This window comes from Malania oleifera, chromosome 9 (genome assembly GCF_029873635.1).
Source record: "Malania oleifera isolate guangnan ecotype guangnan chromosome 9, ASM2987363v1, whole genome shotgun sequence".
In the NCBI taxonomy this organism is placed as follows: Eukaryota; Viridiplantae; Streptophyta; class Magnoliopsida; order Santalales; family Ximeniaceae; genus Malania; species Malania oleifera.
The window spans coordinates 81278860-81305298 of record NC_080425.1 but is presented as its reverse complement, the minus strand read 5'-3'; the positions used below and the strand labels follow the sequence as shown (position 1 = coordinate 81305298).

The 26439-nt window shown below is 35.3% G+C and overlaps 2 protein-coding genes across 9 annotated transcripts; both read right to left on the bottom strand.

Moving 5' to 3' along the window:
• Positions 1–3655: 3655 nt before the first annotated feature.
• On the bottom strand, positions 3656–16259 carry LOC131164281 (uncharacterized). Of its 8 annotated transcripts, none has more exons than XM_058121339.1 (5): positions 15852–16259; positions 14933–15166; positions 13279–13354; positions 4651–4777; positions 3656–4005 (listed from the first exon to the last, which is right to left on the bottom strand). In XM_058121339.1, the coding sequence occupies exons 2-5, from the start codon at positions 15044–15046 to the stop codon at positions 3804–3806; spliced, it is 519 nt and encodes a 172-aa protein (XP_057977322.1). In that variant the 5' UTR covers positions 15047–15166; positions 15852–16259; the 3' UTR covers positions 3656–3803. The 8 variants fall into 8 exon arrangements, with proteins under 8 accessions (XP_057977322.1, XP_057977327.1, XP_057977326.1 ...); XM_058121344.1 differs by having other exon boundaries at positions 14933–15109; XM_058121343.1 differs by having other exon boundaries at positions 14933–15103.
• A 2689-nt stretch (positions 16260–18948) lies between these two features.
• LOC131164184 (putative leucine-rich repeat receptor-like protein kinase At2g19210) lies at positions 18949–25375 on the bottom strand. The gene is made up of 13 exons (XM_058121183.1): positions 25273–25375; positions 22906–23449; positions 22330–22802; positions 22037–22175; positions 21879–21950; positions 21695–21766; positions 21534–21614; positions 21150–21337; positions 20814–21049; positions 20494–20620; positions 20232–20294; positions 19922–20111; positions 18949–19529 (listed from the first exon to the last, which is right to left on the bottom strand). The coding sequence occupies exons 1-13, from the start codon at positions 25358–25360 to the stop codon at positions 19121–19123; spliced, it is 2682 nt and encodes an 893-aa protein (XP_057977166.1). The 5' UTR covers positions 25361–25375; the 3' UTR covers positions 18949–19120.
• Positions 25376–26439: the final 1064 nt, after the last annotated feature.

The window sequence follows — 26439 nt, the reverse complement described above, 5'->3', positions numbered from 1 at the left end:
AGCCCTAGTCAGTGGTCCTGTCTCCATGATTCAATCCAAAGCGTGCCCTAGAAAATCACCAAACCAATTGCTTGCGCATGTTTGTGCTTCACTTTTGGCAGCTGGGTTGTTGCTGGTGAAACCCTTCTCTGCATTGAAAACCCCACAAGCATTTTTTTTTGGGTGGATGTTTTTGATGATGGTGGTGGTTGTGATGCTGAGAGTTGATATTTTGAAAAATTTTGATATCTGGGGTGTCCTTTTTCCTGTGCCTTGTAAGGATTGAAAAAGTGGTTTTGGATGGATCACGGAGGTTTCTGTGGTTGGGATGGGTTGCCAAATTTAGAAAATTTTGTTGTGAAAGCAACCCAGGTATCCCTGGCTTGGCTTTTGCTCTTTTGCTCTTGTTTCAATTTGACACTAGTCTAAAGGTCCCTAACAAACCAATATTGCTTGTGTGGGAACTTCCTCACATTTTGTTGGCTTTCGCGCGTAGAAGAATTGACTTCATTACACGGTTGTGATGCCTCCCTTGGCCTGCTGAGGACAGCTGCACGCCTGCTTGCTGCCAAATCACAAATTCACTTTTTAAAACATTGTTGGACCGGGTTGCCCGATTGCGTCTCTCTATTAATCACATGTTTACTCCGACCAACAGGTTAAAATCTGAAATTATCACCCGTCAAATGTTTTAGGCCGCACCTCTGCGAAGTTACTTATGAATCGTGAGAAGAATATTCAATACGTTGGGCAATCGATGGGCAGTGGCAATATAGCATTCTGTTTTGTTTCGAGTACAGAGCTTCGCAGGCTACTTATGCGTGGAGTTTCTGGGGCGTTAGGATATTTAATTGTTGGCACTCTTTCTACAACATTTTCTCTTTGGCTCCAAGTGGGTGTTTCCCAAGATTTGACAAGAAAATAAATTAGAGCCCTTCCTAAGTTTCAAAAATACCAAAACCCTCTTTCAAAATTTACCAAAAAGATACTTATCTTTTTAATAAAATATAAGAAGAGATTTTTATTTTTTTAACAAATCTCGAAGAAAACTTCTGAAAATTTTAAAATCTCAAAAGATATTTCTAAAATTTTTGAAATCTGAAAAAAAAAAAAAGGTCATTATCTTTTTCCAATTCTCAAAAAGTTAGTATTTTTACTTTATTTTTTATCACCTAAAGAGTGTCGGTGCCCACTGATGCCTATCCCATGCAAATCCTGGACACGCCAACCTCCTAGAAATGGTACTTCAATAAAATGGAGAAATAGGGGCTGACTAGCATAGCTTTTTTCCGATTTATCTTTTTTTTAAAAATACTTATATTAAATTTTTCAGAATAACCCTGACGTATCTCGCTATTTGGTCCCACGAGATTTAAACAAATCTCGTTGGATAAAGTAGCAAGATTTACTGTGCATGAATAAGACAACTTTAGACGCATGACAAATTTCGTCGGTTTAAGATTTGCTTTGAAATGTTTAAATGATTAAATATTTAAATGATTAAATAATTATGAATCAATAAATGAGCAGGGGTTTGCATGTGAGACATTTTAGGAATGTCATTTAATTTTTTTTTAATTGGAGTTTACAAATGTAAATGCATATGCATATGAATTTTTTTATTCTCCTTATTTATTTATTTATTATAATAATTAATTAAATAATTAGAGGGAAGAATCATTTATTAATTTAAATTTTCACATAGAATAAATTACATTTTGTAAATTTTGTCTTTTAAAATAATATTTTTTAACTTACTCAATAAAACTTAATTTAATTAAGAAAAAGACGTTTATGATGCTTGAAAAAATTAATTAAATTTCTACATTTATTTATTGTATGCATAAAATAACAAATTTATCCTTTTAATTTTAAAAAAGTAAAAAATAAAAAAGAAAAAGAATGATCTAACGTTTGGTTGTAAAAAATTAATTAAGGGCATATAAAAAAATTAAATGTGAATAGTCAATAATATTATTTTAGAGTGACAATAATATTTCTCTAAAAATTTAAAATCATTAGAACTTTGACAATTTTTATTATATTTCTATATTGTTCCGTCTTTCTCAAAAAACTCTACATTTGTTCCAATAATTAAGATTTGGCGACGAACACTCTTCTTATACTCAATCAATAAGTAAGAAAAAAAATGATTCAATATTTTGAGATTTTGTCAAAATTTTGAGATTACATTTGTATTTGAGAACACGAACGAGGAGTCTTAAATTTGAATTTGTGTGGATTTAAATTAAATTTAATATAATTTTGTATTGTATTATATTTAGATTCATATAAATTCAAATATGATTATTTAAAGTGCCAAAAATATAAAATAATAGTGAGACAAAATTGTTCGAGATAGTGAGTCGAAGAATTTCACAGATGTAAATAATAAAATATAAATATATTTATTTATTCTTAAACTTTCACAATAATATTTAATTATTTTGACAACTTGTTGTTAGAAGTTTTTATATCTAAAATAAATTTTTTTTTGGATTAAATCATTTATCTTGTACACATTTTTTTAATTAAAATCAAAATAAAATGATCATATGAATTTAAATATAATTTAAATAAAAATATGCATAATTTTTAAAAAATAAAAATAATAAAAGCCAATTTCAAAATATTTTTTGCTATTTTTCAATTGTGTACAATAAGATTGTTATTCTAAAGGAAATTTTGAAAATATAACAATTTAGTAAAATTATTAAAATAGTTTTAGTATCCTTAGTTTGTATTTTATAGTTTTATTATTTTCATCATATTATTTTATTTAAATATGAAAATGAACATTTTTAATTTATTTTAACTTTACAAATATTAGCATAATTTTGCAGAAAGGTGGCATAAAACAGAAATATAATAAAAATAGTGAAAGTTATAATGATTCAAAATTTTTAGAAAAATATTATTGTCACTCTAAAATAATATTATTGACCGTTCACATTTAACTTTTTTATATATTAAATAATAATTTTACCCTTAATTAATTTTTTACATCTAAACATTAGATTATTCTTTTTCTTTTTTATTTTTTACTTTTTTTAAATTAAAAGGATAAATTTGTTATTTAATGCATACAATAAATAAATGTAGAAAGTTAATTATAATTTTCAAGCATCATAAACGTCTTTTTCTTAATTAAATTACATTTTAAGAAGTTAAAAAATATTTTTTTTAAAAGACAATTTACCAAATGTAATTTATTTTATATGAAAATTTAACTTAATAAATGATTCTTTCCTTCAATTATTTAATTAATTATTATTATAAAAAAATAAATAAATAAGGAGAACAAAAAGAATTCCATATGCCTATATATTTACATTTGTAAACTCCAATTAAAAAAAAATTAAATGACATTCCTAAATTATCTCACATGCAAACTCCACTGCATTTATTGATTCACAATCATTTAATCATTTAAACATTCCAAAGCAAATCTCACTACTTGATCGACGAGATTTATTTAAATCTCGCAAGACCAAGTAGCGAGATTATGTCAGAATTATTCCAGAAAATATTTTCTTAAAAATGTATTATTTAATAATTTAAAAAAAAAAAAAGAGATAAATGGGGAAAAAGCTCTGCCTACCTGATTTGACATGAAATCAGATCAAAATTGCACCAGAAAAATAAAAAGGAAAAAAGTCTACTATGGGAGAACATAAGACTCAAAATATTTAAATGCCATATCTATGCTCTAGGGATATGGATATACACAAAAATTCCATAAGCTGCATTACAAGTTTAGATTATTCATCTATGCCCATACAAAATTTAAATGTTACAGTTACAGAAATCAGCAATATTAAGAATCAGCCAGATTCAGAATCACAATCTGAATCTACCCCTGCATTACATTGCAACTCAAGTGGCTTGATTCGGTTCATATTGGCTTCAATTGGAGGGAGCCCTTCGTCATCACTGGAGTTAGCAGCATTCTCTTCTACGTTGGCCGTGTGTGCGTGCAAGTCTCCGTTACTGTCTTCCAGTGTTGTGGAATTGAAGATTTCTGGCCTGGATTGAGTGGATGAAGTAAACACAGGAAGTGAAAAAAAAAAAAAAAATGGAGAGCAGTGGTGGCAGTTGCATCAAGTTAACTCTCACGAGTGTGAAAGTTCCATTTGGCATTTAATCAAGTCAACAGTAATTTTTGATACAAAGCCTCAACAAATTTCATCTTTAGGTAAAAAAGGGCAGCCAGTGCACAAAATTCCTGCACATGCAAGGTCCGAGGAAGGGACAAACCATAATGAATCTATGGTAAGCAGCCTTACCTTGCATTTTTGCAAGTGGCTGTTTTCACATCTCAAACCCATGACCTTCATATCACATGGCGATAACTTTACCGTTGCGTCAAAGTTCCCCTTTAAATTTCATTTTAGGTCACATTTTGAAAATTCAAGCAACCACTGCGATATAATCATGCAAAGGCATTGAATCTATAATCTCTGTACTTTTACAAGGTGAGTATCTAGGGTCTTCATCTGATCACTGCAGATGAATAGACCACTTGGATTAGTTCAGGGTGATGACTGGGCTGGTGTTCCATTAAAAAGATTTCCCCTTCTCTGACAGGTCATAATTGGAATGAGCAAAGATTCCAAATGAAAATAACAGTGAGACGATAACACTTTATTTTAAGATTGAATAGAAACGCACCACTCTGGAGATTTCTGAAGCACACGAACTTGTTCATAAAAGAGCACTTGAGAAACAATACACGCCACCTTGCTGCCCGTCTCAAGAGCCTTCTCCTTACCACTTTCATCAACCACAACAAAACTCCCTGCACATTGAGAAACACTACTTAATATTGTTTTTCAGTCGCCGAAGAATTGTTATGCATAACACAGTAACAAATTTTTTTGTGCACTTGACTAGTTTCCAAAGAATTGGTACACATAACAGGGTTACAAACTGTCCAAATAATAATGCCGTTAATGTGGCAGATTTTAGTTGGTTTGGGAAGAAATACCTCCCTTTGGAAGCCTCAACTGTAGGAGATTGGCTTCGTGCCAAACAGAGAGTGATTTCGGTCCAGGAGAGAGTGTTCATGGCAGTTACTTTTTATAGTCCCCAATAACGTACCAACTACTTTAGCATTAAGGATATTTTGGCAATATTAAAAAAGAGTTGCTAGGCATCCAAGTTAATAGCTATGTGGTAGCGATATGTCTTCTTCAGGTTAGTAGAGTTATATTTTCTAATTTATTGAGTCTCATTTGCTGGATATTTCTTAAATTGAGATGTTTCTAATTTTGGTCTTTCTAATATTCCAAGAATTTCCATTTCGTTCAACATAATTTGAGTTTGAGGAGGCCTTTCTTGGGTGCAAACTAGTTTATTTAAAGTTCCAAATCTTTGTACCTTCTAGAAATTTGGCTTTGGGTGGTCAACATTGTTTTTACAAGCTCTTTTTTATGGCAAAGGAAATTTCATTAGAGAGAAAAGAAGAAATTACAAATAAAAAGACATCAATACATTCTCTAAATACAGAGAAAAATAATGAAGAAAAAAAATACAAAATATACAAAACCAGATCATCAATTAAGAGAGCCCCTTTTTAAAGCCCTCCTTCATAGTTAATTGATTACTTTTAAGTTAACTAGCTCCCTCTTCCAATTCCTCCTCTAAGCACGTCATTGCCTTGTGTCACGGTCCGACTATTTTCACACTGTTGTGAAAGGGTCGTACAGCACTAGCTAAAGCACTCTTGTTTAACAAGCCAGCTTATCGTTTACCAACATTCATCCACGAAATACTTTCATTAGCATTCAATCAAATGACAGTGGAAATAGTAATCAATTCATGAAAGTCATGACAAGCAAGCAGTAAACATTGAAGCAAACGTAATTCATTAACACCACCTCCGTTGACATTGTGTGCTTAGCGAGGGAGGCAAGCAGGCTAAACACATTGACAAAAGCCAATGAGTTTTACAATGACTGAAGAACACTCACCCTCCCCTAAAGAGCTTTTTAGGTCATTCCCACTCTAGTACTAGGAAACATCAAAGTGACTGAAGAGTCATATTGCCTTATTTGGCATACAAATACACTACTAGTAGAAAATAACCCTACACTAATATTTACATGATGGAAACTCATCCCAAGCACACGAGACAAGCGGTCACACGCAAGCATAATGCCTTGAACAAGCTTAACTCGTGACATTCTCCCCCACTTATGTGGTTGACATCCTTGTAGACTTTTGCGCTTGGTACACTTCAACTTTGTCCACGAACAGTTTCATATCTTCCGCAGAAATCCAGCTGATTTCTTTGTCATCAAGGCATTTCCACTTCATTAGGAACTTCTGTCGCTTCTTCCTTGAAGATATGAACTTTCTGTCTACAAGGATCTCTTCAACTTCACATCTTGTCAGGTTGCACTGTCTTCAACTCTACTCTTTTGGACTGACTTCTGTTCAGGTAATTGGTGTCGGCGTTGAACGGCTTGAGGCAGTTGACATGAAATTGCGGTTTTCTCCCCTGATTTGCCCACTTCTTCATCTGCTTAGAAACTTTCTTCAGATAGGCTCGGGCAAACTTTGCATTCTATCTCCATTCTCTGGTGAAGATGTACGCCCTGAGACTCTTTCGTTTGGACGGCTAGCCCACTGTGTGAGGTAACAGCGGCTGCTGGCCTGTAAAAAGCTCAAAAGGGCTCTTGTTGGTTGTTGAGCTCCTTTGTTCATTGCCACAAAACGAAGCCACATCAAGTAGTTGCATGTCATTCTCCTGGTTGTCGTTGACAAAATGATGTAAAGTACTCTTCTAGTAGCTCTCTGAATCTCTTCATCTATCTGTTTGTCTGTCGGTGATAACTCGAAGAGATGTCAAGATGTGACCTGAATATCCTGAAAAATTCTATCAAGAAGTTGTCAGTGAACATTAAGTCCCGGTCACAAACAATAACTTGGGGAAAACCCCAATATCTCACAATAGTCACAATGAACAATTGTGTTGTCTCCTTTGCCGAACAGTACTTTGGTGCGGCCATGAAAGTACCATACTTCTTTCGCTCCTCCTTGTCTTGTTGGCAAGTGAGACAAGTTCTAGTATAATCAACCACATCATCTTGTGGGTGCGGCCAACAATACCTCCCCAATAGTTTGTCATTGGAGTCCTTCTCCGCGAATACCCCTCAACGAACTTCCTCTGATATCTAGTAAGGCCAAGAAAGGAACGCAACTCTTTCACTGTCATGGGGATTTTCCGTTCTTGAATCATCCTTACCTTCACCATACCCTTCCGGATACGACCTTATTCAACCACATGACCAAGGAACTTTTTGCTCCACTGAGCGAAAGGGAACTTCCCTTTCTTCACATACTGACTGTTTCTCCTTAGCCTGTCGAACACCTTCCCGTTAATGCTCTTCATGTTTCCTCTGAAACAACACCGATGCTTCCAACGGTGCTTTGGAAGGGCGAACACATCCCGCTTCCAACTCATCAAACTGTTTCCCCAACTCTACTATTTATAGAGGCGCTATCCAACATGGCCCTTTAGCAGGTGGTTTCACTCCTAATAATAACTTGATCTCATGCTCCACAATCCGTCATGAAGGTAAATTGTGAGGCAGCTTATCCAGCAACACCTCCTTGTACTCATCCAACACCGCTTGGATGGTCGTAGGCTCCAGCTCTTGGCCTACTTCTTTGTCTACCACCATCGTGGCTAGACATGTCTGCTCACCCCGACCCAATCCCTTATTGAGTTGTATAGCTGAAAGGGACTTCCCGTCATCTCCTTTCATTGCAACAACTTGCACCGTGCACGAGTGATCTCCCATCAGACACAGGGAACCAGCCGAAGGCATCAGCGCTGCCCTCGTCCCCCTTGGAACCTCATTCCTAGAATGACTGGAAAGTCATCCAATGGCATTGTTGTGAAATTCGCATGACCTTCCCACTATCCAAGCTTTACAGTAACTTGCTTGGCTACTCCCAGAGTAGGTTGGGCTATAAAATTAACTACTTTCATGTGTCATGTATCCTTCTCCAAGGATAAGTTGAGTTTCCATGCTTCCAACTGCGAAACAAAATTATGAGTAGCCTCGTATCCATCATAGCACGAGTACTGTTCCCACTTATCCTCAAATCCACAAACATAAACCTTTTGCTCGTGTGACTTTCGGTGCTTTTGCCTACTTTTCCAATGCGCTCACCAGCCGCACTGAACCTACCCTCGGGGCATCATCCTCTTCCTCCTCGCTTTCCACCACTTTTTCCGAAGTGGAAGCTTGTAAGGCATTGAGTAATCCCTTGTGTTCACACTCACTCACTCTGTGAGACCCACCACACAAGTAGCATGAAATTGTACTCTTCCCCTTTCCATTGGGTGTGTTGAACCCTTGAGACGACGAAACTTCCTTTGAGGTTGATGATTTAGAGTCGGCTCCCGCACTCTTGGGTTTGCCTTTCTTGAAAGATTTTCCACTATTTTCCTCTCTGCCAAAGCATTTGGACAAAGCGGTATCATCACTAGCGTAGTCAGTCAAGCGTTTTGCAGCAACTTGTGCAGCAGACAAGTTTTGAACTCTTCGCCTATGAAGTTCTGTCCTTGTCCACAGTTTCATCCCCTCAAGAAAATAGAACTTGTCCTTCTCCAACATATCCCGAATATCCAAAATCAAAGCAGAAAATTGTTTCACATATTCCCCGATTAACTCCGTATGCTTGAGATCTTTCAGCTTTCTCCTTGCATTATACTCAACATTCTCAAGAAAGAATTGGGTCTTGAGCTCTCTCTTCAAGTCTGCCCAACTATCGGTTACACAGTTTCCATTTTCAAATTCTTGGTACGCCACCACAGTTTGGCATCACCAACCAAGTACATGGTCGCAGTATCCTTTGCCTATTCAGAGGTCATCCTCATAGCGCGAAAGTACTACTTCACATTAAACAAGAAGTTCTCCAACTCCTTGGCATCTCAGGCACCCCCATACGTACTGGGTTCTGGTACCCTGGTCTTACTAACTCCCGGAGTGTTGGATTCCTCGTAGCAAGAACCATCAGATTCACCTTTGCATCTAGATCAGCCATCCGCGACTGCAAAGTTTCAATTGTATAGCGAAAATCCTATGACATGTCGCCTATCAAACTTGCTTGATGTTTTTGTGATTCCATCACTTCATCAACAAGTTCTCTCATCCGGGCCATCTCCGCAGCCACAGTATTGGTTGTTGCCTCAACCTGTGCTTCCAGCAGGCTGATCCTCTTAGCATTGTTTGGTGTCATGGTCACTTACCAAAGCTATCCAAATCCCACAACGAAGGTAACTGAATTCTCGTAGCAACTGAGCCTTGGCTCTGATACCAAGTGTCACGGTCCGACTATTTTTACACCATTGTGAAAGGGCTGTGCAGCGCTAGTTAAAGCACTCTTGTTTAATAGCCAACTTATCGTTTACCAACATTCATCCACGAAACACTTTCATTAGCATTCAATCAAATGGCAGCGGAAACACTAATCAATTCATGAAAGTCATGGCAAACAAGAAGTAAACATTGAAGCAAACGTAATTCATTAACACCTCCGTTGACATTGTGAGCTTAGCGAGGGAGGCAAGTAGGCTAAACACTTTGACAAAAGCTAGTGAATTTTACAATGACTAATGAACACTCACCCTCTCCTAAAGAGCTTTCTAGGCCATTCTCACTTTAGCACTAGGAAACATCAAAGTAACCGAGGAGTTATACTCCCTTATTTGGCATACAAAGACACTACTAGTAGAAAATAACCCTACACTAGTATTTACATGATGGAAACTCATCCCAAACACATGAGACAAGCGGTCACAGGCAAGCATAATGCCTTGAACAAACTTAGCTCATGACACCTTGTCATGATCCCATCTTTTGGATATGTGGAAGCTAAATAAAGCAACTCTAAACCCATTCCATACTATCAATCAAAAAAATATTGACTCATAAAGACTTTACATTAGAAGCATATTCTAACAATCCCCATAAGAACCATACTCAATTCATAAATTTGCCAACAATAAACCATCACAACCACTAGTACTCTAGAAATGCTCTAAACCCAGCATGATCGCCACAAGGCCCTTTTGTAACCTCCAAAATATAAAAACCTTCTGTGCACACTTTTCAATTGGCTTATCCCTTAGCACAAAATGATGACACGGCTCTCTTCCCACCTGAATCAACCATGACCAAAAAGGAACCTACTTAGAGTCCACACCAAATGCAATCACCAGAAACCGTCCACTTCATATCCATATTTTCTACCTTCTTCAACAAAGAACAACCATCCGTGGAAGAAGGCAAGTTTTCCTCTAGGGCAGGACAGGAGAACACACACCTAAACCACCACTGGATCTTTCTTCCAGTGAACCATCCAACTATAGCTGAAAATCTTCTTTCATGATATAACATCCCTAAAATCAAGATTTTTACCAAGTCAAACTTGATCTGCTTCAACAACACCCTCTTTCTCCTTCAATTCTTAACCAATTTAACTTTTGTTTTTTTAATAAGGTTTCGATGACTTGATGCGCATAGCAAGCTTCGGCCATAAATAAGATCATTGTATCATAAAAGAATAAAAAGAAGTTTGATAGGGCTTGTTTTTCCTTTTTCTTTTTCCTTTTTTTTTTTGGTGGGTGCCTCAAGGAGGGAGGGGTTGGGGGGAGGGGGGCTAGGGCTACAAATAAAGCAAGCCGCTCATGAGCACTTTGAGAGCCCAGCTCGTAAAGAGCGCATTCATTGTAATAATGGGAGATTCCCAAGCACAATTTTGAGGCCCGTTTAATAATTGAGCCAAATTTGAACATAAATGGATTCGACTCATTTCAGCTTGTGAACAATAGTTATAGGCTTGGTTGGACTCTTTAAATAGAGATTTGGACTGGGCTCATTTATAAGCTCGTTTAATAAGGTAGAATAAGACTTAATAGACTGCACTGGCTTAAAAGTAGGGAGGGTGTGAGCTTATTTAACTCAAACTTTATAACCTAAATTTAGTGATACTGTGATAGGGTCAATGCTCAAGGCAAATAGGCTGGCTTGGTGGGAGCAAAAAAATCTAAGGCAGTATTAATAAGAGTTCCTTTTCACCTTTTTGCCTAACAAACTAATAGCCTCTCACCTCTCACATTGAGAGTAACCACATCTTGGTGTCTCGGCTCAGTAAGGGCTTGTCAGCTCATTCATTTTCATAATGAGAAAACTTGAGCAAGTATAATTAAAGCCCAGTTTGAGCTCGGCTCAAGCTTGAACTCGGTTAAACAAGCTTGAGCATGACAAAGCTCAGATTGACCCATTTGCAGCACTAGGACGGCATGCCCCAATGATATGAGAATAGAGTACAACAACACCCCCCCCCCCCCCCACAAAAAAAAAAAAACCACAAAAATAAAAATCTGCCCCCACGCACAAGTGAAATAAAAAAACAAAAAATACCAAATTAGACTCTTGGTCAAACCTAAAAACATGCTCTTCTTCCCCTTACCTCACCCTCACTTCACTAGAGAGGAGCCTTCCCCAAGCATACAAAGCATGGTCTTCTATTGTATTGACAACCATATTTTCCTATTAATTTAAGATCATCCTCTCTTATGTCTATTTTTTTCCTTTAATCCAAAATATTAATGTAAAACTCTAAACTCTACTTTACCTTTAGAACATCACCCATGGTTTTAAATAAAGGCCGCAACCGTTACGTAAAGGTTTTTTGGGTTACCGATACCGTTACACACCGCGAAATCGGTGGAAAGAAATCACGAACGTAAAGGCCGCTACGTAACTGCTACAGGACTATTACACCAAAAATATATTTTAATTTTTACTTTTTCTTCTCATTTTTTCTCTCTTTCATATATCATTCTCAATATACCAAGTGGCAAGAGGTGGAAAAGATTATAATGAGGATGACAATGATACAAAATTTACTATTTCTTTAAATACTCAAAATAGATGCATTAATTAACAATTTCAAAATACTAACTTGTTAGGAAATTTTTTTTTTAATAATATTAGTAATGTGATATTTATGTTCTTTATTTTTCAACTTCAACCTTCTTTCTTTTCTAACTATTTTATATTTATATTATTCGTATGTCTTATGTGTCTAATAGATTAATGGAGTGTATAATGTATTTTATTTTATTAATTCATTTAGCACACATAAGAATTTATCACAGATAAGAACAATGAGAAGTATAAATACGCGCACACACGTAATTTTCTATCAATGATGGTTTAAAACAAATGTAAACTTGTTGCCCTTACTAAATAACTTAGTTACTCGAACTAAAGGTCCAAAATACACTAAAACCCTTTCTAAGAATGGCTAAACGCTTAAAACATGCAAGTGCGCTAATATGCACAAGGTTGTGCATGCTTCAAAAAAATTCACAGCCGTTACAACTTACACCCGTTTCCCGTTATCTAACATCCACTACTCCTGCTTCTCGTTACACCCGTTACCGTTACGTTACGCTACCCGCTACCACGATTTAAAACCATGACATCACCCTAACATCCCAAACCTAATCTATTTGCCATCTAAAATATTCCTTCTTGATAAATCTTTAGAATCACCAACTTTCCCCTTGCAGAAGAGTCCCTAAATTTAAATTTTCTAAGGTTGCCCAGCATCACCATCCATCCACCAAGACAATCCAAACGCAAACGCCATATCATCTACACATTATTGGAAAACCTGAGTTCAATAAAATAGTCAATGAAGAAAAATGGTACTGGAGGGTGAAAAAGCTTATCCATGGATAGAATTCGAGATGTCAATGAATCAAGTCGACTGGCAAGCTACTTGGGCTCCACTTGAAAATAATTCATTCAAATCCAAGTTTCAAAGTACTACTCATGAACCTAATCAACCTTACTTGACCTTTTCTATTTTTATTGTTTTTTACATTGTCGAAGTCATATAGTATATATTTTATGCATACATTTACTATTATATGTTTTTCCATATATTTAAAAATATTTTGTAACCAAATTAAGCTTAATCAGGTTGAGCTTTATTTTCAAAAACTTGCAGATGAGACCAAGTTGAACCACGTCAAGTTCGAGCTCAACAATTATAAGTCCGACCAAGTTCAAGCTTAATATTTATAGGCCAGGCCAAGGTTTGAGGAAGGATCAAAGAATTCAATGGACAAAAACAAATGAATCCATTCCCAGAATGTGAAGGCAACCAAAAAGGAAAAATATATCAATAAGTGAAGTTTGTGGGTACAACAATAAGATCCAAGGCTTCTAAACTAATAAGTGCTTAAACTTCAGCTCTGTAACAAACCTCGTTTTATCCACATGCTCTTTTGAAATTTTGCTGGAAATAATGCCAATGATTTCTCACCTTGCACATCCATTACCTACCAAAAAAAGGACCAGGCATTAGAACTTTTTATTTTTTATACATCTAATTTTATGATTTGAATAACACAGATAAATATTTTATATTATGATAAAAGTAGACAATGGTCATATTAAACATGGTAACATAAAGCATAACCATCAATGGACTGATGGCAGGAGCCATCATCCAATAAAATTAAGATAATTGATTCAGAGGAACCACTGAGTGGTGCCAACCCCCCCCAGGGGGGGAGGAGTAGGAAGCTGTAATGGGGGTATCTTCCTACCTGTGTAAATAAAACATATTTGGACAAAGATATACAGAATACCACATCATGCTCAGAAAATTTTAAACTCGTCATGTTAGCTAGTTATCACGTGCTTCTCACACTCGGATTTCAAGACATATACATCATTACTTGTTAAAAGAATAGGTCCCCATTGACATAAAAAGTTTAACAACTTTAATGGGCCGCTTCTGAAAAAGATTTTTCAACTACTCTGCAGGGGTGTATGCGCATGCACACATGTACACACACGCAGAGAGGGGGTGTGTAAATAAGTGATTTTAGAACAGCTACCTTAAAAGCATGCATTCTCAAGTACTTTTAAATATGTGGAATAAAACAATATAACAACAATCCCTAGAAACCCAAAGATTCTATTTCTATACCATGTTAAGCTACCACTTGGTCCCAAAAGTTTAAGTTCTGAAGCACTGTTCTGCATACAACAATCTAACTGGCTTCAAAGTAATTAATCAACAAACAATGCAAGTTATGTTGGATCATGCAAAACATAGGGTTCCTTGACAAATCGGTGAAACAGGAATTTCAAAATCAATCAATTTATGAAATAAGAAGACTTTAGGCAGGATTTCCTGTGTTGGATCCAAAAGAAAACACAGGACAAGTAAGCAGCTAAACCAAAGCTATAAATTATTGATTCACATAATTACAACAACAACAAAACAAAGCCTTAAGTCCCACACTCCCACTAGGTGGGGTTGGCTATATCAATCTTTTTCCAGCAATTTATGCAATCACTAATTGACATAATTACAGATCCAAAAATTCTCAGGCTTTCATTTGCCAGGTTATGGGATGCACTCCATGAATAAGAGGCGTCTAACTCACAACCAACAAGCTCACTCCAAATATGTTTTAGCAAAACCATAAAGCTCTGTCCTTGTGTTCAGATACAGAGTAATATTTAGCCAATTACCACTTTGCATTAAAACCCCGCCATCATACAACCTTCTACATACCACAATATGAAGAGAAGAATAGCCAACAGAAAAAGTTCGCAAAATTATGTTGTATTAGGCCAAAAAAAAAATAAAAAATCACAAACCTCGCCCATATACCTATGAAAAAGAGAATTTTGAAGGCTTCAGCAAATATTCATTTGATACATAACATAAACAAAATTATAAATTTTTGTCCTAAAAGAAGACGAAGAACCAGGGCATACCATCCATTACTTGAAACATCACGCTTCAGTTACAGCACAAGTATGTACTGGAAAGAAATTAAAGCTCGTTGAGAAACAAACCAAGACAAGCGAACCATGAACATTGACAAAAGAAGTTGTACCTCGATGAGATTGGAACCTCGAAGAGACACGACTTGCATTATGCTTTGGCCTTCTTGAAGAGACAGGGTCTTATCCTTAGCCGCCCTCTTTAGATTCTTCCTTCCTCCTTTCATGGCCTTGGTTAACGTCTACACTGGAATGATGGAGAATGCAAGGTACGCGACCTGAAACTAGACCTTAAAACTGTACTCAGGAATTAGGGCTTCGCGAGTGCTCTGCAGTTTGCGAGTGTTCTGCGCTAAAAATGGGGTGGCAAAACGGGGGTCCGGGTCACCAACGGGCCGAGCTATAAACGGCCGAATTATAAACAGGTCGATATTTAATGGGTCACACAAGCGAACCCTAACCCGTCCAGATAACATAATTCGTTAAAAAAATATAACTTATTTATTTTAAAATTATTTAAAAAATCCATAGGAAATAACATTTAAAAAAAAAAAACTACATTAACAGACTAATTGAATAAGATGGACAGAATAGTTAAGGCTGAAGGGACAGCCCACCACTTCCAATCTCTCATTTGTCAATTTGGGGTTCACCAAATGCAGACCTTCAACAAAAATTGTAATGTTCCTTTTAGGTTTTAATTAATGTGGTCTAAAACTTGGAGTTGTAATCTTTATTTTATTTCATCATATTTTTCTTCACCAACATACAGTAAAGTAAGTCAAAGAAATGATTAATGAAGTGGGATTAGATTTTTATTTTCATAAATAAAAAATAACTTTGAATTTTTAATTTGCAAGCATTTATTTGCCTCAGAGGAGCAGTATTGACTATTTGTTGCCATCAATTCATCATGCATTCATGAGAAAATGAGAGGCTCAGTCATGAATCATGATCAATCGTTTCTGTAGATGACGAGTGCAATGTAATCACTCCAAGAACCCAAAAAATAAAAAAAAAATCGTAACTCACCTCCACGGCTCCACCTCTGTCCTCTGCGATATAAGGGTAGATCTGCGTCTGTGGATCGTGAGGGAGCTTGATCCAGGACCGTGAGGAAGCTCAAGGAGCACCGGCACCGTGGCACGTAGCAACGCACCAGAGGAGAGCTAGAGAGGAGAGGATTGAGAGAGTGAGAGCTGAGAGGAGAGCCGCGGGCCGCGGCGTAGCAGCGCACCAGAGTCGTCTAAGGAGAGGAGAGGATTGAGACTTGAGAGAGTGAGAGCTGAGAGCCTGGAGCTAAGAGGAGAGCCGCGGCGTGACCGCGCGGGTTAGGGTCTTCGGGACTCTGGGTTTTTTTTGTGTGGCCGTGTGGGTGGAGTCGCCGAGGCCCGAGAGTGAATCTGGAAGAGGGAAGGGTGAAGACTGAACAGATGAACTGAAAAAAAAAAAATATATATATATATATAAAAGATCCAAATTAATGTCAACTCGTTTATAAACGGATCAATCCGTTCAATTATTAAATGGGTTGATTTCTTTAAATCTAAACCTGTTTTAAATGGACGAATCTAAATAACCCGACGGGTTATCACCCGTTTTGCCAGGCCTACTAAAAATGGTCATACTTGAGAGAATGTAATTTTTTGTGCTTGATTTATAATTTTTTAAATATTTTTAAAATAAAATATAAAATCATAAAGAAAATATATTTTTATTTATTCACTTAAATTTTTTTATCATCGGTAAAATAATTTTAGAGATAGTCTATCATGGCAATTTATAGTTTTTAACATTTTATAAAAATTATTACCTTGTGCCGTTTAATTACTCTCAACAACATCTAATTCATATCTATATTACTTATAAAAGTAAGAATATTATAAATCATTTCAGTATTTTTATATTTTAAAAATATAATCATAACGTTTTAAATATTCATATATAAATTTATATATATATATATATAATTATAAATAGTGTAAAGTAATTGTAAACAAAATTATCTTTTATCTTGTAGAGTAAATTAAGCATTTTGAAAAGGAAATAAATTAATATATTATATATAAAATTATAAATATCATAAATCATTTTATACCCAAAAATATCCTTATCTTATAAAATTAAGATCAAATATTATTGAGAATTTTTTAACATTATTTAAATAAATAATAATATAACTTGAGATAAATTTTAGAAACACAATTATATAGCTAGAAACACCCTCCAAATAAAAAATTCTAAATTTATTTAAAATTTAAAAGGTTTACTAATTGACCATTGAGCAAACCAAGAATAAGAAATGTAAAGAGTTTTTAAGTAGCAAATCACAATTTAGAAAATTGCAATAAATTTTTTAAATGTTTTAATTAAGAAATCATATAGTTATAGACTAAAAAATAATAATAATGAATGTGTATATATATTTATTAAATTGTTTATCAATAATAATATATAAATATTAAAATTTTTAATTTTTCCAAATGTTAATTAAGGCATTCTTTTTCTTGTATCTACAAGTGTCATAATAGTATTTCATATCTCTACATTTTACAGTTTAAAACAAAATGAAAAAAAAATTATATATAACTTTGAATATTCATATTTTAATATTTATAAATAAAAGTATGGCAATATTATTATTATTTTTTTGAAAAAATACATCTAAGTTTTACTGATAATTATACAAATATCTTAGACAATTTATTTTTTAAAGAGTTTAGACAACTATGTTGTGTATGTCTTTCATTTGTGTATAAAGATTAATCAAAATAAGTTTCAATATTATTCTATATGAATGAGAAATTTTAATTCAAAACTCTGTATAAAAGATTAATAGTTAAAGAATATATTACTTTTTGGTGGCTGTTATGATCATATAGTTTATTTAAAAGTGGGCGTGATCATTAATAAAAATCGAATGAACAATAAAATTATATAAGTAATTTATTTTTTAGAAAAAGAATTATAGGTTAAGGTGATCCACATAAATAATGAAACTCAATTTAGCGTTTGCAAATTTGGATTTTAGGCTATAGACTTTGGATAAAACAAAGTACAAAATTATATTGAGTTTCATCTGAGTTTACAAAAATTCAAATTAAAATACAAAATTTATACTCTGAAACACGATTCAAAAGCAAGTGGGAAATCATCATTGAGAAAAAAAAAAAATGAAGCATATTCTAGTGACATATCACTCCACACCCATAATAGTAGAATTTCAACTTAAATGCTTATTTAAAAAATAAGCCCTCATTTTTAGTATAATAGTGGTTTTGTGTTTCAAATATACCTTGAATTAGTTTGCCAAAACTTATAATGTCCCTACTATTCTTTTTTTTTTTTTTCCCCACGAATCGATTGAAGGTTCACACGGGACTTGGGTTAGGTGGCTTATCTTACATCTTTTGTTCATTTTCACCTCCATTAAAATTTAATTTTAAAACCTTCAATATGAAAGTTGCAAACTTTAATCACTTCTCATAAAAGACTCTCAGTCACCCAACTTCATTGCTTTTACTTGCTTAGATTCGACTTCCTCCATGTATGCTTCTCCTTACAAAATTTATAATCTTGGCTTCGAATAATTTTCACACATCAATTAGATCATTTTATGAGAGACATTAACAATAATATCCATTCAAAGAGTTGTACCCAAAAATGAAAAGAATTCCAAGTTTTCAGTAGGCACTTGCCAACATCATCTCTTCCGCAAGGAAAAAAAAGACCAAGTGTCATTGTCGAAGCTTCACATTCAACAAGACTTTGTTTTTGAATTCTACAACTCCTCTCGGACCAAGCATTTCACCGCCTTTTCACGGTCATCTCTTGTCCATAAGATAATTGATCTTGTAAATGAAAAGTTAAGGGATGATTTAGTATCACTAAAAATCATAAACCGATAATCTTTTTTTTTAATATTTATAAAACTAGTAAGATTAAATTCCTATTTGTGTCCACGCTAATGGGTTTTTATTTGTTGTTGTAAGTAAAACTTGACCATGTAACAAGCATGCCCAGGAATAAAAGGCGAACTTTGAGATGAGCTGCATGTCAACCCAGACACCTTGGGTTCGATTTCTCACTGGACTAAACTTTTGGTTGTTCATTACTTAATTCTATAACATTCATAATCAAATCTGATTTTATTTCTCCCGGAAAGTTACAATCATAATAATACCCAGTACATGCATAAAAAGAGCAAGCCCAATGACACCCTACTAGCCCAAGTTCAAGGACACTGTAACATGACACAAGTTGATTTGCAACAAAGCCAATGTTTTCCTGCAAAACTAAAACTACCTTGCCGGGGGACTCACGTCAGAATCCAGATAAAGAGGGATGGCTTCATATGAATTTACTTCTCCAGTCCCATGGCCCTCAACCCGCGCTTTCTCTAATGCAAAACATTCCTTTAATTCCATCACTACATAATTCATGGTTGGCCTTGCAGGCGAAGTGGAGGAAACACAAGCCATTGCTAATTCTATTGCTCTCCAAACGGAACTAATTTCAAATTCTTTACAGAGTCTTGCATCAGCAATATTTCTTACATCGCCATTTTCAAGCAATGGAGCGATCCATTGAATTATGTGTGTCTTTTTATGATCCCTTCCTAACGCAGTACGACCAGTTATTATCTCCAAGAGAACAACTCCAAAGCTGAAAACATCACTTTTCTCGTTCAACCTGTTGGACACATAGTACCTGCAAGCCAAAACATGTAACTCAATCAATTTGTGTAGAAAATTTTGATCATAAAACTTTAAGTCTTATAGATTGATTTGGATGCTTTATAAGAGATTGAACCATTTTCTAGGCCTTTTGCATTCACTACTCTGCCTGGATCAATGAGCTCACTAAATTCACGCTCAAGGTGCCTATCAAGTTATTAAGAAAATGGATAGACTAAAAAGGTAGGCATCTCATTTGAAATATCCAATGACATCCCCACACTCCCAACCCCTCTTTCTTGCGTTCAACGCACAATTTAACTAAGATTCTTTTTACTGGGCAAGTTCTTACAATGATTTCATTATAAACGGGAAAGTTTTAAATTTTTGTACACCACCCAAATACGAAGAACAAAAAGTACGTACTCTGGGTCAAGGTATCCAGGGGTGCCAATTACTCTTGTCGACACATGACTGTCACCTTCCGCTTGAAAAACCTTGGACAGCCCAAAATCAGCAAGCTTGGCATGGAATTCATCATTCAGTAAGATGTTGGTAGGATTCACATCTCTATGGATTATTAGGGGTTTGCTGCCGCTGTGCAGATACTCCAATCCTGCAATTAAATTTTACAAATACCATTTCCGTAACAGAAGATGAGAGAGAGAGAGAGAGAGGGAAAGGAAAAATGAGAAGATTGGAGAAAAGATGGAAGGAGCAATATTAGTTTGATGACCTTGTCCTGCATCAATCGCTGTTTGTAGTCTCTGTTCCCAGCTAAACACATTTACATTTCTATCTGCATCGAGAATATAACTATTTAAATATTTTCGTTTACATTTTCTCAATTTGCAGAGAAGGAATCTTACTCATTTAGTACAAGAAAGTTTTTGAATGCTGTTAAAAGAATTTTGAATTAACTAGTAAAAATTCATGAGTCAAACTTGACAACATGTGCATGCTTTTCTGTAGTGAAAATTTTATACAGTGGTAATTACCTGATAGATGATCTCGTAAGTTCCCATTAGACATGTATTCATATATGAGCAACATGTTGGTAGCTTCATCACAATATCCAATAAGAGAAGTCAAATTTCTATGATGAACCCTCATAAGAAGTTCTGCCTGTAATTTGATCAACAACAATTTTAACATGCATGAATTCAAAATTTATAACTATCACTATAATGGCCAACATAAAGGCTAGGAATGGTAGTTTAAGACACCTAAAAAGCTCCCCCATCCAATGTTTCTTCTAAGATGCCCTTAGAATGGTTCTTATTGCAACAACATAATTAAATTCAATGGAATACTCTACCTCAGTCCGAAACTGCTCATATCCTTGAATTGAAGATGGAGAAAGCATCTTCACAGCAACTTGAGTGTTCGCCAGGTAGCCATGGTAAACTGTACCAAATCCTCCTCTCCCTATAACCCTCTCAAAGTTATTTGTTATTGTTAGGACCTCTGAGTATGTGAACTGCTGCTTCTTTGGCTCCAATAGGCCATCCTTTTGGTTTGATACCACATCTGCCATCCCCATCATCATGATTGCTAAAATAGTCACAAGTTGAAAATAGACATTGTTACACAGAGATTTGCATCTTGTGTGAGATAGGATTGTCTTCTACTCAGAGCAGAATTTTTATGATACCTTTATTCCTCCTCTTAAGGCACCACAAGATAGTTAATGCACCTAAAATGAGGAACAATGCAACAACTGATGCAACCAATGGAACAATAACTTTCTTCTTGTTGCCATTGCCATCACCATTGTCGTTGTTGTTGATGCTGCTGCTGCTGTTGTCGCATGATTGAGACTTACAAAGATTTGCGTCCACACTAACATACAACAAATTTAAAACATGAGGTAAAATTACAAATCATACCATCAGTGTCAAATGGAACTCTTGCCAGTTTAGCTAATTTGGATTTTCTTTTTATAAATAATCATCTAGCAACTGAATGTCAAAAAATGAAACTCAAAATATTATTCAACATAAAAATGTATTGAGAATGGATTTGACGAATGGCAGACCTCAATAATAGTAATCCCTTCTTTGATCTTTCAATGATTTCAACTGGAATGGAACCAGTGAGATTGTTTCCTGTTAAATTTCTGCAAAAGGCAGAGCAAATGTAAATTTTTATGAATGTTCTTACCAAGAATTTTACAATGTAGAACCAAATGTAACTTACAGGACCCTCAAGGATAGCAATTGCGATAGGAAATCTGGCACAGACCCTGATAAACTATTATTTGATAAATCCCTGAAATAATGAATTCATTTCATTCAATAGTGGTTATAGTAAAGGGCTCTGCTTCGCATTCCGCCATTGATAGATTGACGCCTATTTGGTTCATATGAGATTAAACACTTACAAAAACTGGATCATTGTAAGATTGGATATGTCAGGAGATATCAGCCCTGTCAATCCACTTGAGGATAAGTCCCTGATTGCAAGTTGGAAATTTTAATTTGGACCTTATCTGAGCTAAAATGAAATCTTATCATGCTTATTTGAAGTCATTTAACTTACAAGGATATGATCCTGAGGGTATTGTAGCCAGAATAACTGCAGTTAAGTCCATTCCACATATAAGTTTTTGGAGCACATGGATCTCCTTGCCAGTTTTTCTTCACTCCATACATTGATTTAATATTCATGACAGCATGAACTAGTATTCCAGTCAGAGGAACATGAGAGAGAGAGTGAGAGATATGTTGAAAATCAACTACTATAGATTAAGTCATATAAAATAAAATGCATTTAGATTGATAACAGTCATAAAGCAGATTAATGTTGGAAAGCAAATGTTGATGAGATCATACCTTCTTCATCTTCTGTATGTGGTTGCAAAAGCTCTTTGACCATATAAATCTCCACAGCACTGATGATGGGTGGGAGGGTTGAATTTTCAGTTGTATTAATTGTAATGTTCAACTCCATTGCAGTTACCGGATTTCTGCTGTATATTGTGTTTATGACCAAGTAGGTAAGAACAAGAGGACCATAGAATAAATCCCCATTTAAATAGATGTTCAATTCTCTGGACTCATTTGCTTCATGTCTTTGGATTTCAGCAAAGTGCATGTATAAACAAAATGAAGAGGTGAGATCATCAGGCTTCCAGTACAAATTCAAGGAACTGTTACTACGAATGGGTGTGATGGCACTCTGCAAGACCTTTGATGGCGGTTGATAGTCGTTGCCATTGTTAATAGTAAACGGTGTGCTTAGCTTTCCCCAACTAGGACTGTTTATAGCTGCGAACCAGATGCGATCATAAACATCGTCTTTGTACCTAAATGACATATTTGCACCAAAGTGAGATACGCACGACTCCCCACCCCCCCCCCCCCCCCCCCGGGGGGGGGCGGGGGAAAAAAAAAAAATGGATTTGTTACCTGATAACTTCATTGCTCGTGGAACCTAAATCCAATCGCAAAATGTTTACTAGTGATCCAGATTTAGTTGCATACATGGAATTATTCAAAAGCCTTAGTTCCAATGCTGATACGAAAGGTGTTCCCCGGCCAGTGTTCACGAAACAAACAAATATGCTACTTGAAGTCAGGACATGTATAATCTCCTTGATTGTTATATTGGATGCATTCTCCAAGTTCACTGAATCCCACATATTAACTCCAAGATATAGGTCGAACTCTGGGTTTTGATCTTTGGCATCATAGTTCCCATACATGAACCATGCTCTGATCAAATATTTGTTCTCTTCACCTTGTGGAGGGGTGAGTGTGTAACAATTTTTTATACCTTGTGGGAAGCTTCTGACGTGCAACAATTGCTTTGAAAGGTTTGGAGTCTGAAATTCAGGTAATATACTATAAGCAATGCCAGTGTCTATGAAATTTGCATCTGAAATGTAGCTTATGCCTGTTGTATCAGTATAGCCTGCATCTTCTGCTATCCCACAATCTATGCTCAGGAAGCCTGAGAAGAGGAGAAACAGAAAAACAGATTAGGACTTTATGCTCTTCAATACAATTGTTGGAAATGCAAAACGAAATGCTCCAGGACTCACAAAATCACATTCTCCTTAAGGGAAAAATTCGCCACCACCAGATGGTGTGTAACAAAGGAGCCCAATCAAATTTTCAGAAGGCTAGGCTCGCCTCAAGTCAAGGCATGCTTAAAACACCAGTCTAAAATTCTGAATCACAAAAGACTAACACATTACAAACTGAGGTTTTTGTTTGTATAACAAGCATGCATTTTGCACTTTTTAGTTTAGGCTTCTGCACTTTGGGTGTGTGAATGTCAAGTTATCTTTTATTAGAAAATTTTAACTACATGTTTATACAAAAGGAATGTCATAAGGAGTTGATTTATAGAACTCTTGCACCTCAACATTTCCAAAAACAATTAAGAGTGCATCTATTATCTAGAATACAATTCTCAAAATGCTTATACTCAATACTTTAAAGCTTACACTTTGCTTCTTAAGGGTTAAAATGCCTCGCCTTACACCCTTGCTTTTTAAAATATTGATGCTACTTTAGTCATGTGTCTCCCAAGATGAAGAAAATCAATATTTTACAAATTCTAGAGAGTAATTTAGAAGAATTGAATGGAGAGATATAGTGCATGAGAAGTAGGAAGAAGAAGATGAGTTTTTGATATTGAAATTCCCTTTCATACAATGGCTATCTCTATGAATTTGTATTTATCAGTCATGTACCTGTAGATTTATGTGTTTACAAATTCAAAATTAAACTTAAACTTGTAACAGTTAATTGTCATATTTAAATTTTGGATGACCCGAATAAAATGGATAACCCAAATTACTAGAAGACCCATAATAAAACAGACAATCCAGTTTATAAAAAGGAATCCCATATAGATATATATTCATGGCACAAAAATAAACTGGCCTTTACAGCCTGATCCCTGCACGATGCAAACATACAAAACACTTTACATTAGAGCGACATAGTGGTGCCGCTAGTGGGCTATCCATGGGTAGGCCCATGAGTTACAAATTATGGGATATGCATATTTATTAACACATCTTCTTCTTTTTTTTAATTTGTAAATGTAGTAGAACTTTCCATATATATCTCTCAAAAGCTTAGAATAAGGGGAGAGTGCCAGTGTCCCGTACGTATCGGACACCAATAGCCTCAAAAGGTGTTGAGCACTTCTCAAGTGTGTCAGGCTTATCTTTACATTTGGACATGCATCAGACACAACAAAGCTAAAGTGTCTAGCACTTGCATGAGACGACACTTGCCATGTCTGATACTTACATGACAAAACAAATATTATCACAAGGGAGAAAAAAAAAAAAAAAAAACGTTAGGGACAATGTTGTCGCTTATCGAATTTTGAGAGATTTATTATTTATATTTTTTAAAAAAGATATATTGTCTAAATTAAGAACTTGTGACTTGCATCGATCACCTAACTAAAAAACAAAAAAAAATTGCATCTATCAATTAAGACTCTAAAAATCAAAGGGAACATATTTATCAACATGATCATTTGCAAATTCAATGATGCTGGAATAATATTTTTTTTAAAGGAACATAGTTGGATTTTTAAAAATGTGTTATTAAAAAAACCATTCATAAAAACATATATATAAGCGCATGTTCGCTCGTGTGTTTTAATCTCCCTGTTAAGATTTGACATATTAAAGTACCAGACCTGAATGTGTGTCTGCCTGTGCTTCATAGCTAAAAAGTGTGTAGTGTGGTTTTGAAAACTTAAATGATGACTATCAGCATTCAAAGACTACCAGCTAAGTTCCAAACCTGATTGATCTTGGGCATGAACCAGAACACAGAGAGCAAAACCGCCTAGCAATATTGCTAAAATGGAACTCATCAAAACCTCCATCATGCTTTTTTGGTTGTTTCTGGTGAGGAGAACAAACACTTCGTGGGGTCATCTTATAATCATCATTGCCCCATTGTACAAGCATGGCAAGACTATTATTTGGTAGAAACCCAAGAACAAGCCAACTGCATACACCCAAAAAACACGTAATACGTATTAGGGAAATTCTTAGGGAGAGGACTTGGTTCAAATGCATGGAAGGAAGTCACGTGAGCAAAACTTGCCTCCTGACCATGACTGCCTCCCAGTCCACCCCGCCAGAGTCCCATGGCTATGGACAATTTCTCTGCAGAAATTTGGGTCTTTAGTTAGGACTTGAACCCTTGAGTCATTTTCTTGCATTATGTTATTGTCAATCATTTATTTCCCGTTACTTCTTTCACTTCTTCTTTCCCCAATAAAATCCGAATACCAAAACCTGTGGGAAGTGGGAACTACTTTTCTTTCTTATTTTTTTTTTTCTTTGAGAAAATTACATACCCTCCCCCGAGTGGTCTACCGAAAAATACTTTTTAAAAGCATGAAAAGTTATAACTCCATTAATTTGCTGACGGAAAAACAATCTATTAGCTACATACACTATATTTTGGGCAAAAATATCCTCAAATGAGTATTTTTCATGTAATGAGTGGGTGCGGCCAGTCCATCAATATCCACTGCCTCTATGCCCTACTATCGACGACTCCTACTAGTCCTTGGACAAAAAAAACAAACCTCATGGTTGTTAGGGAAAATATTATATATGAACTAATTCCCACAAGTAAATCAATGGAGTAATGCAAACAATAAAAAAATTGAGATATAAGAAATTTAATGTGGTTTCCTCAAATGTTGAGATACGTCCATGGGGCATGGCAGTCCAAATCCACTATCACCAAATATGTTGTATAAAGTGGATACAAAAGGCATATGCCTTACAAATACACAAGAGTGTATAAACAAATGTAACAAGATGGAAATGTCTCACCAAATATTCTGAACAAAGCTCCAAAGAACCAACCAAAATGAACACAACCAGAACAACTCAATATGCTGTTAATAATATGCAGCCAGAGACACACGAAGATAAAGGTAGTAGCAGG

Bases quoted from the DNA above. Each gene is read 5' to 3' on its own strand.
- LOC131164184 (XM_058121183.1), bottom strand. From the start codon at position 25,360: ATGATGGAGGTTTTGATGAGTTCCATTTTAGCAATATTGCTAGGCGGT. The intron at 21,951-22,036 runs GTAAGTTAAATG...ACTTGCAATCAG, and splicing joins ACCCTCAGGATCATATCCTT to GGACTTATCCTCAAGTGGAT. The intron at 21,338-21,533 runs GTCTGCCATTCG...GTTGTATGTTAG, and splicing joins AAGGGATTACTATTATTGAG to TGTGGACGCAAATCTTTGTA.
- LOC131164281 (XM_058121339.1), bottom strand. From the start codon at position 15,046: ATGAAAGGAGGAAGGAAGAATCTAAAGAGGGCGGCTAAGGATAAGACC. The intron at 4,778-13,278 runs GTTTGTTACAGA...CTCAATGTGCAG, and splicing joins GAGCATGTGGATAAAACGAG to GGAGTTTTGTTGTGGTTGAT. The intron at 4,006-4,650 runs GTGCGTTTCTAT...CACTCAATCCAG, and splicing joins CTTCAGAAATCTCCAGAGTG to GCCAGAAATCTTCAATTCCA.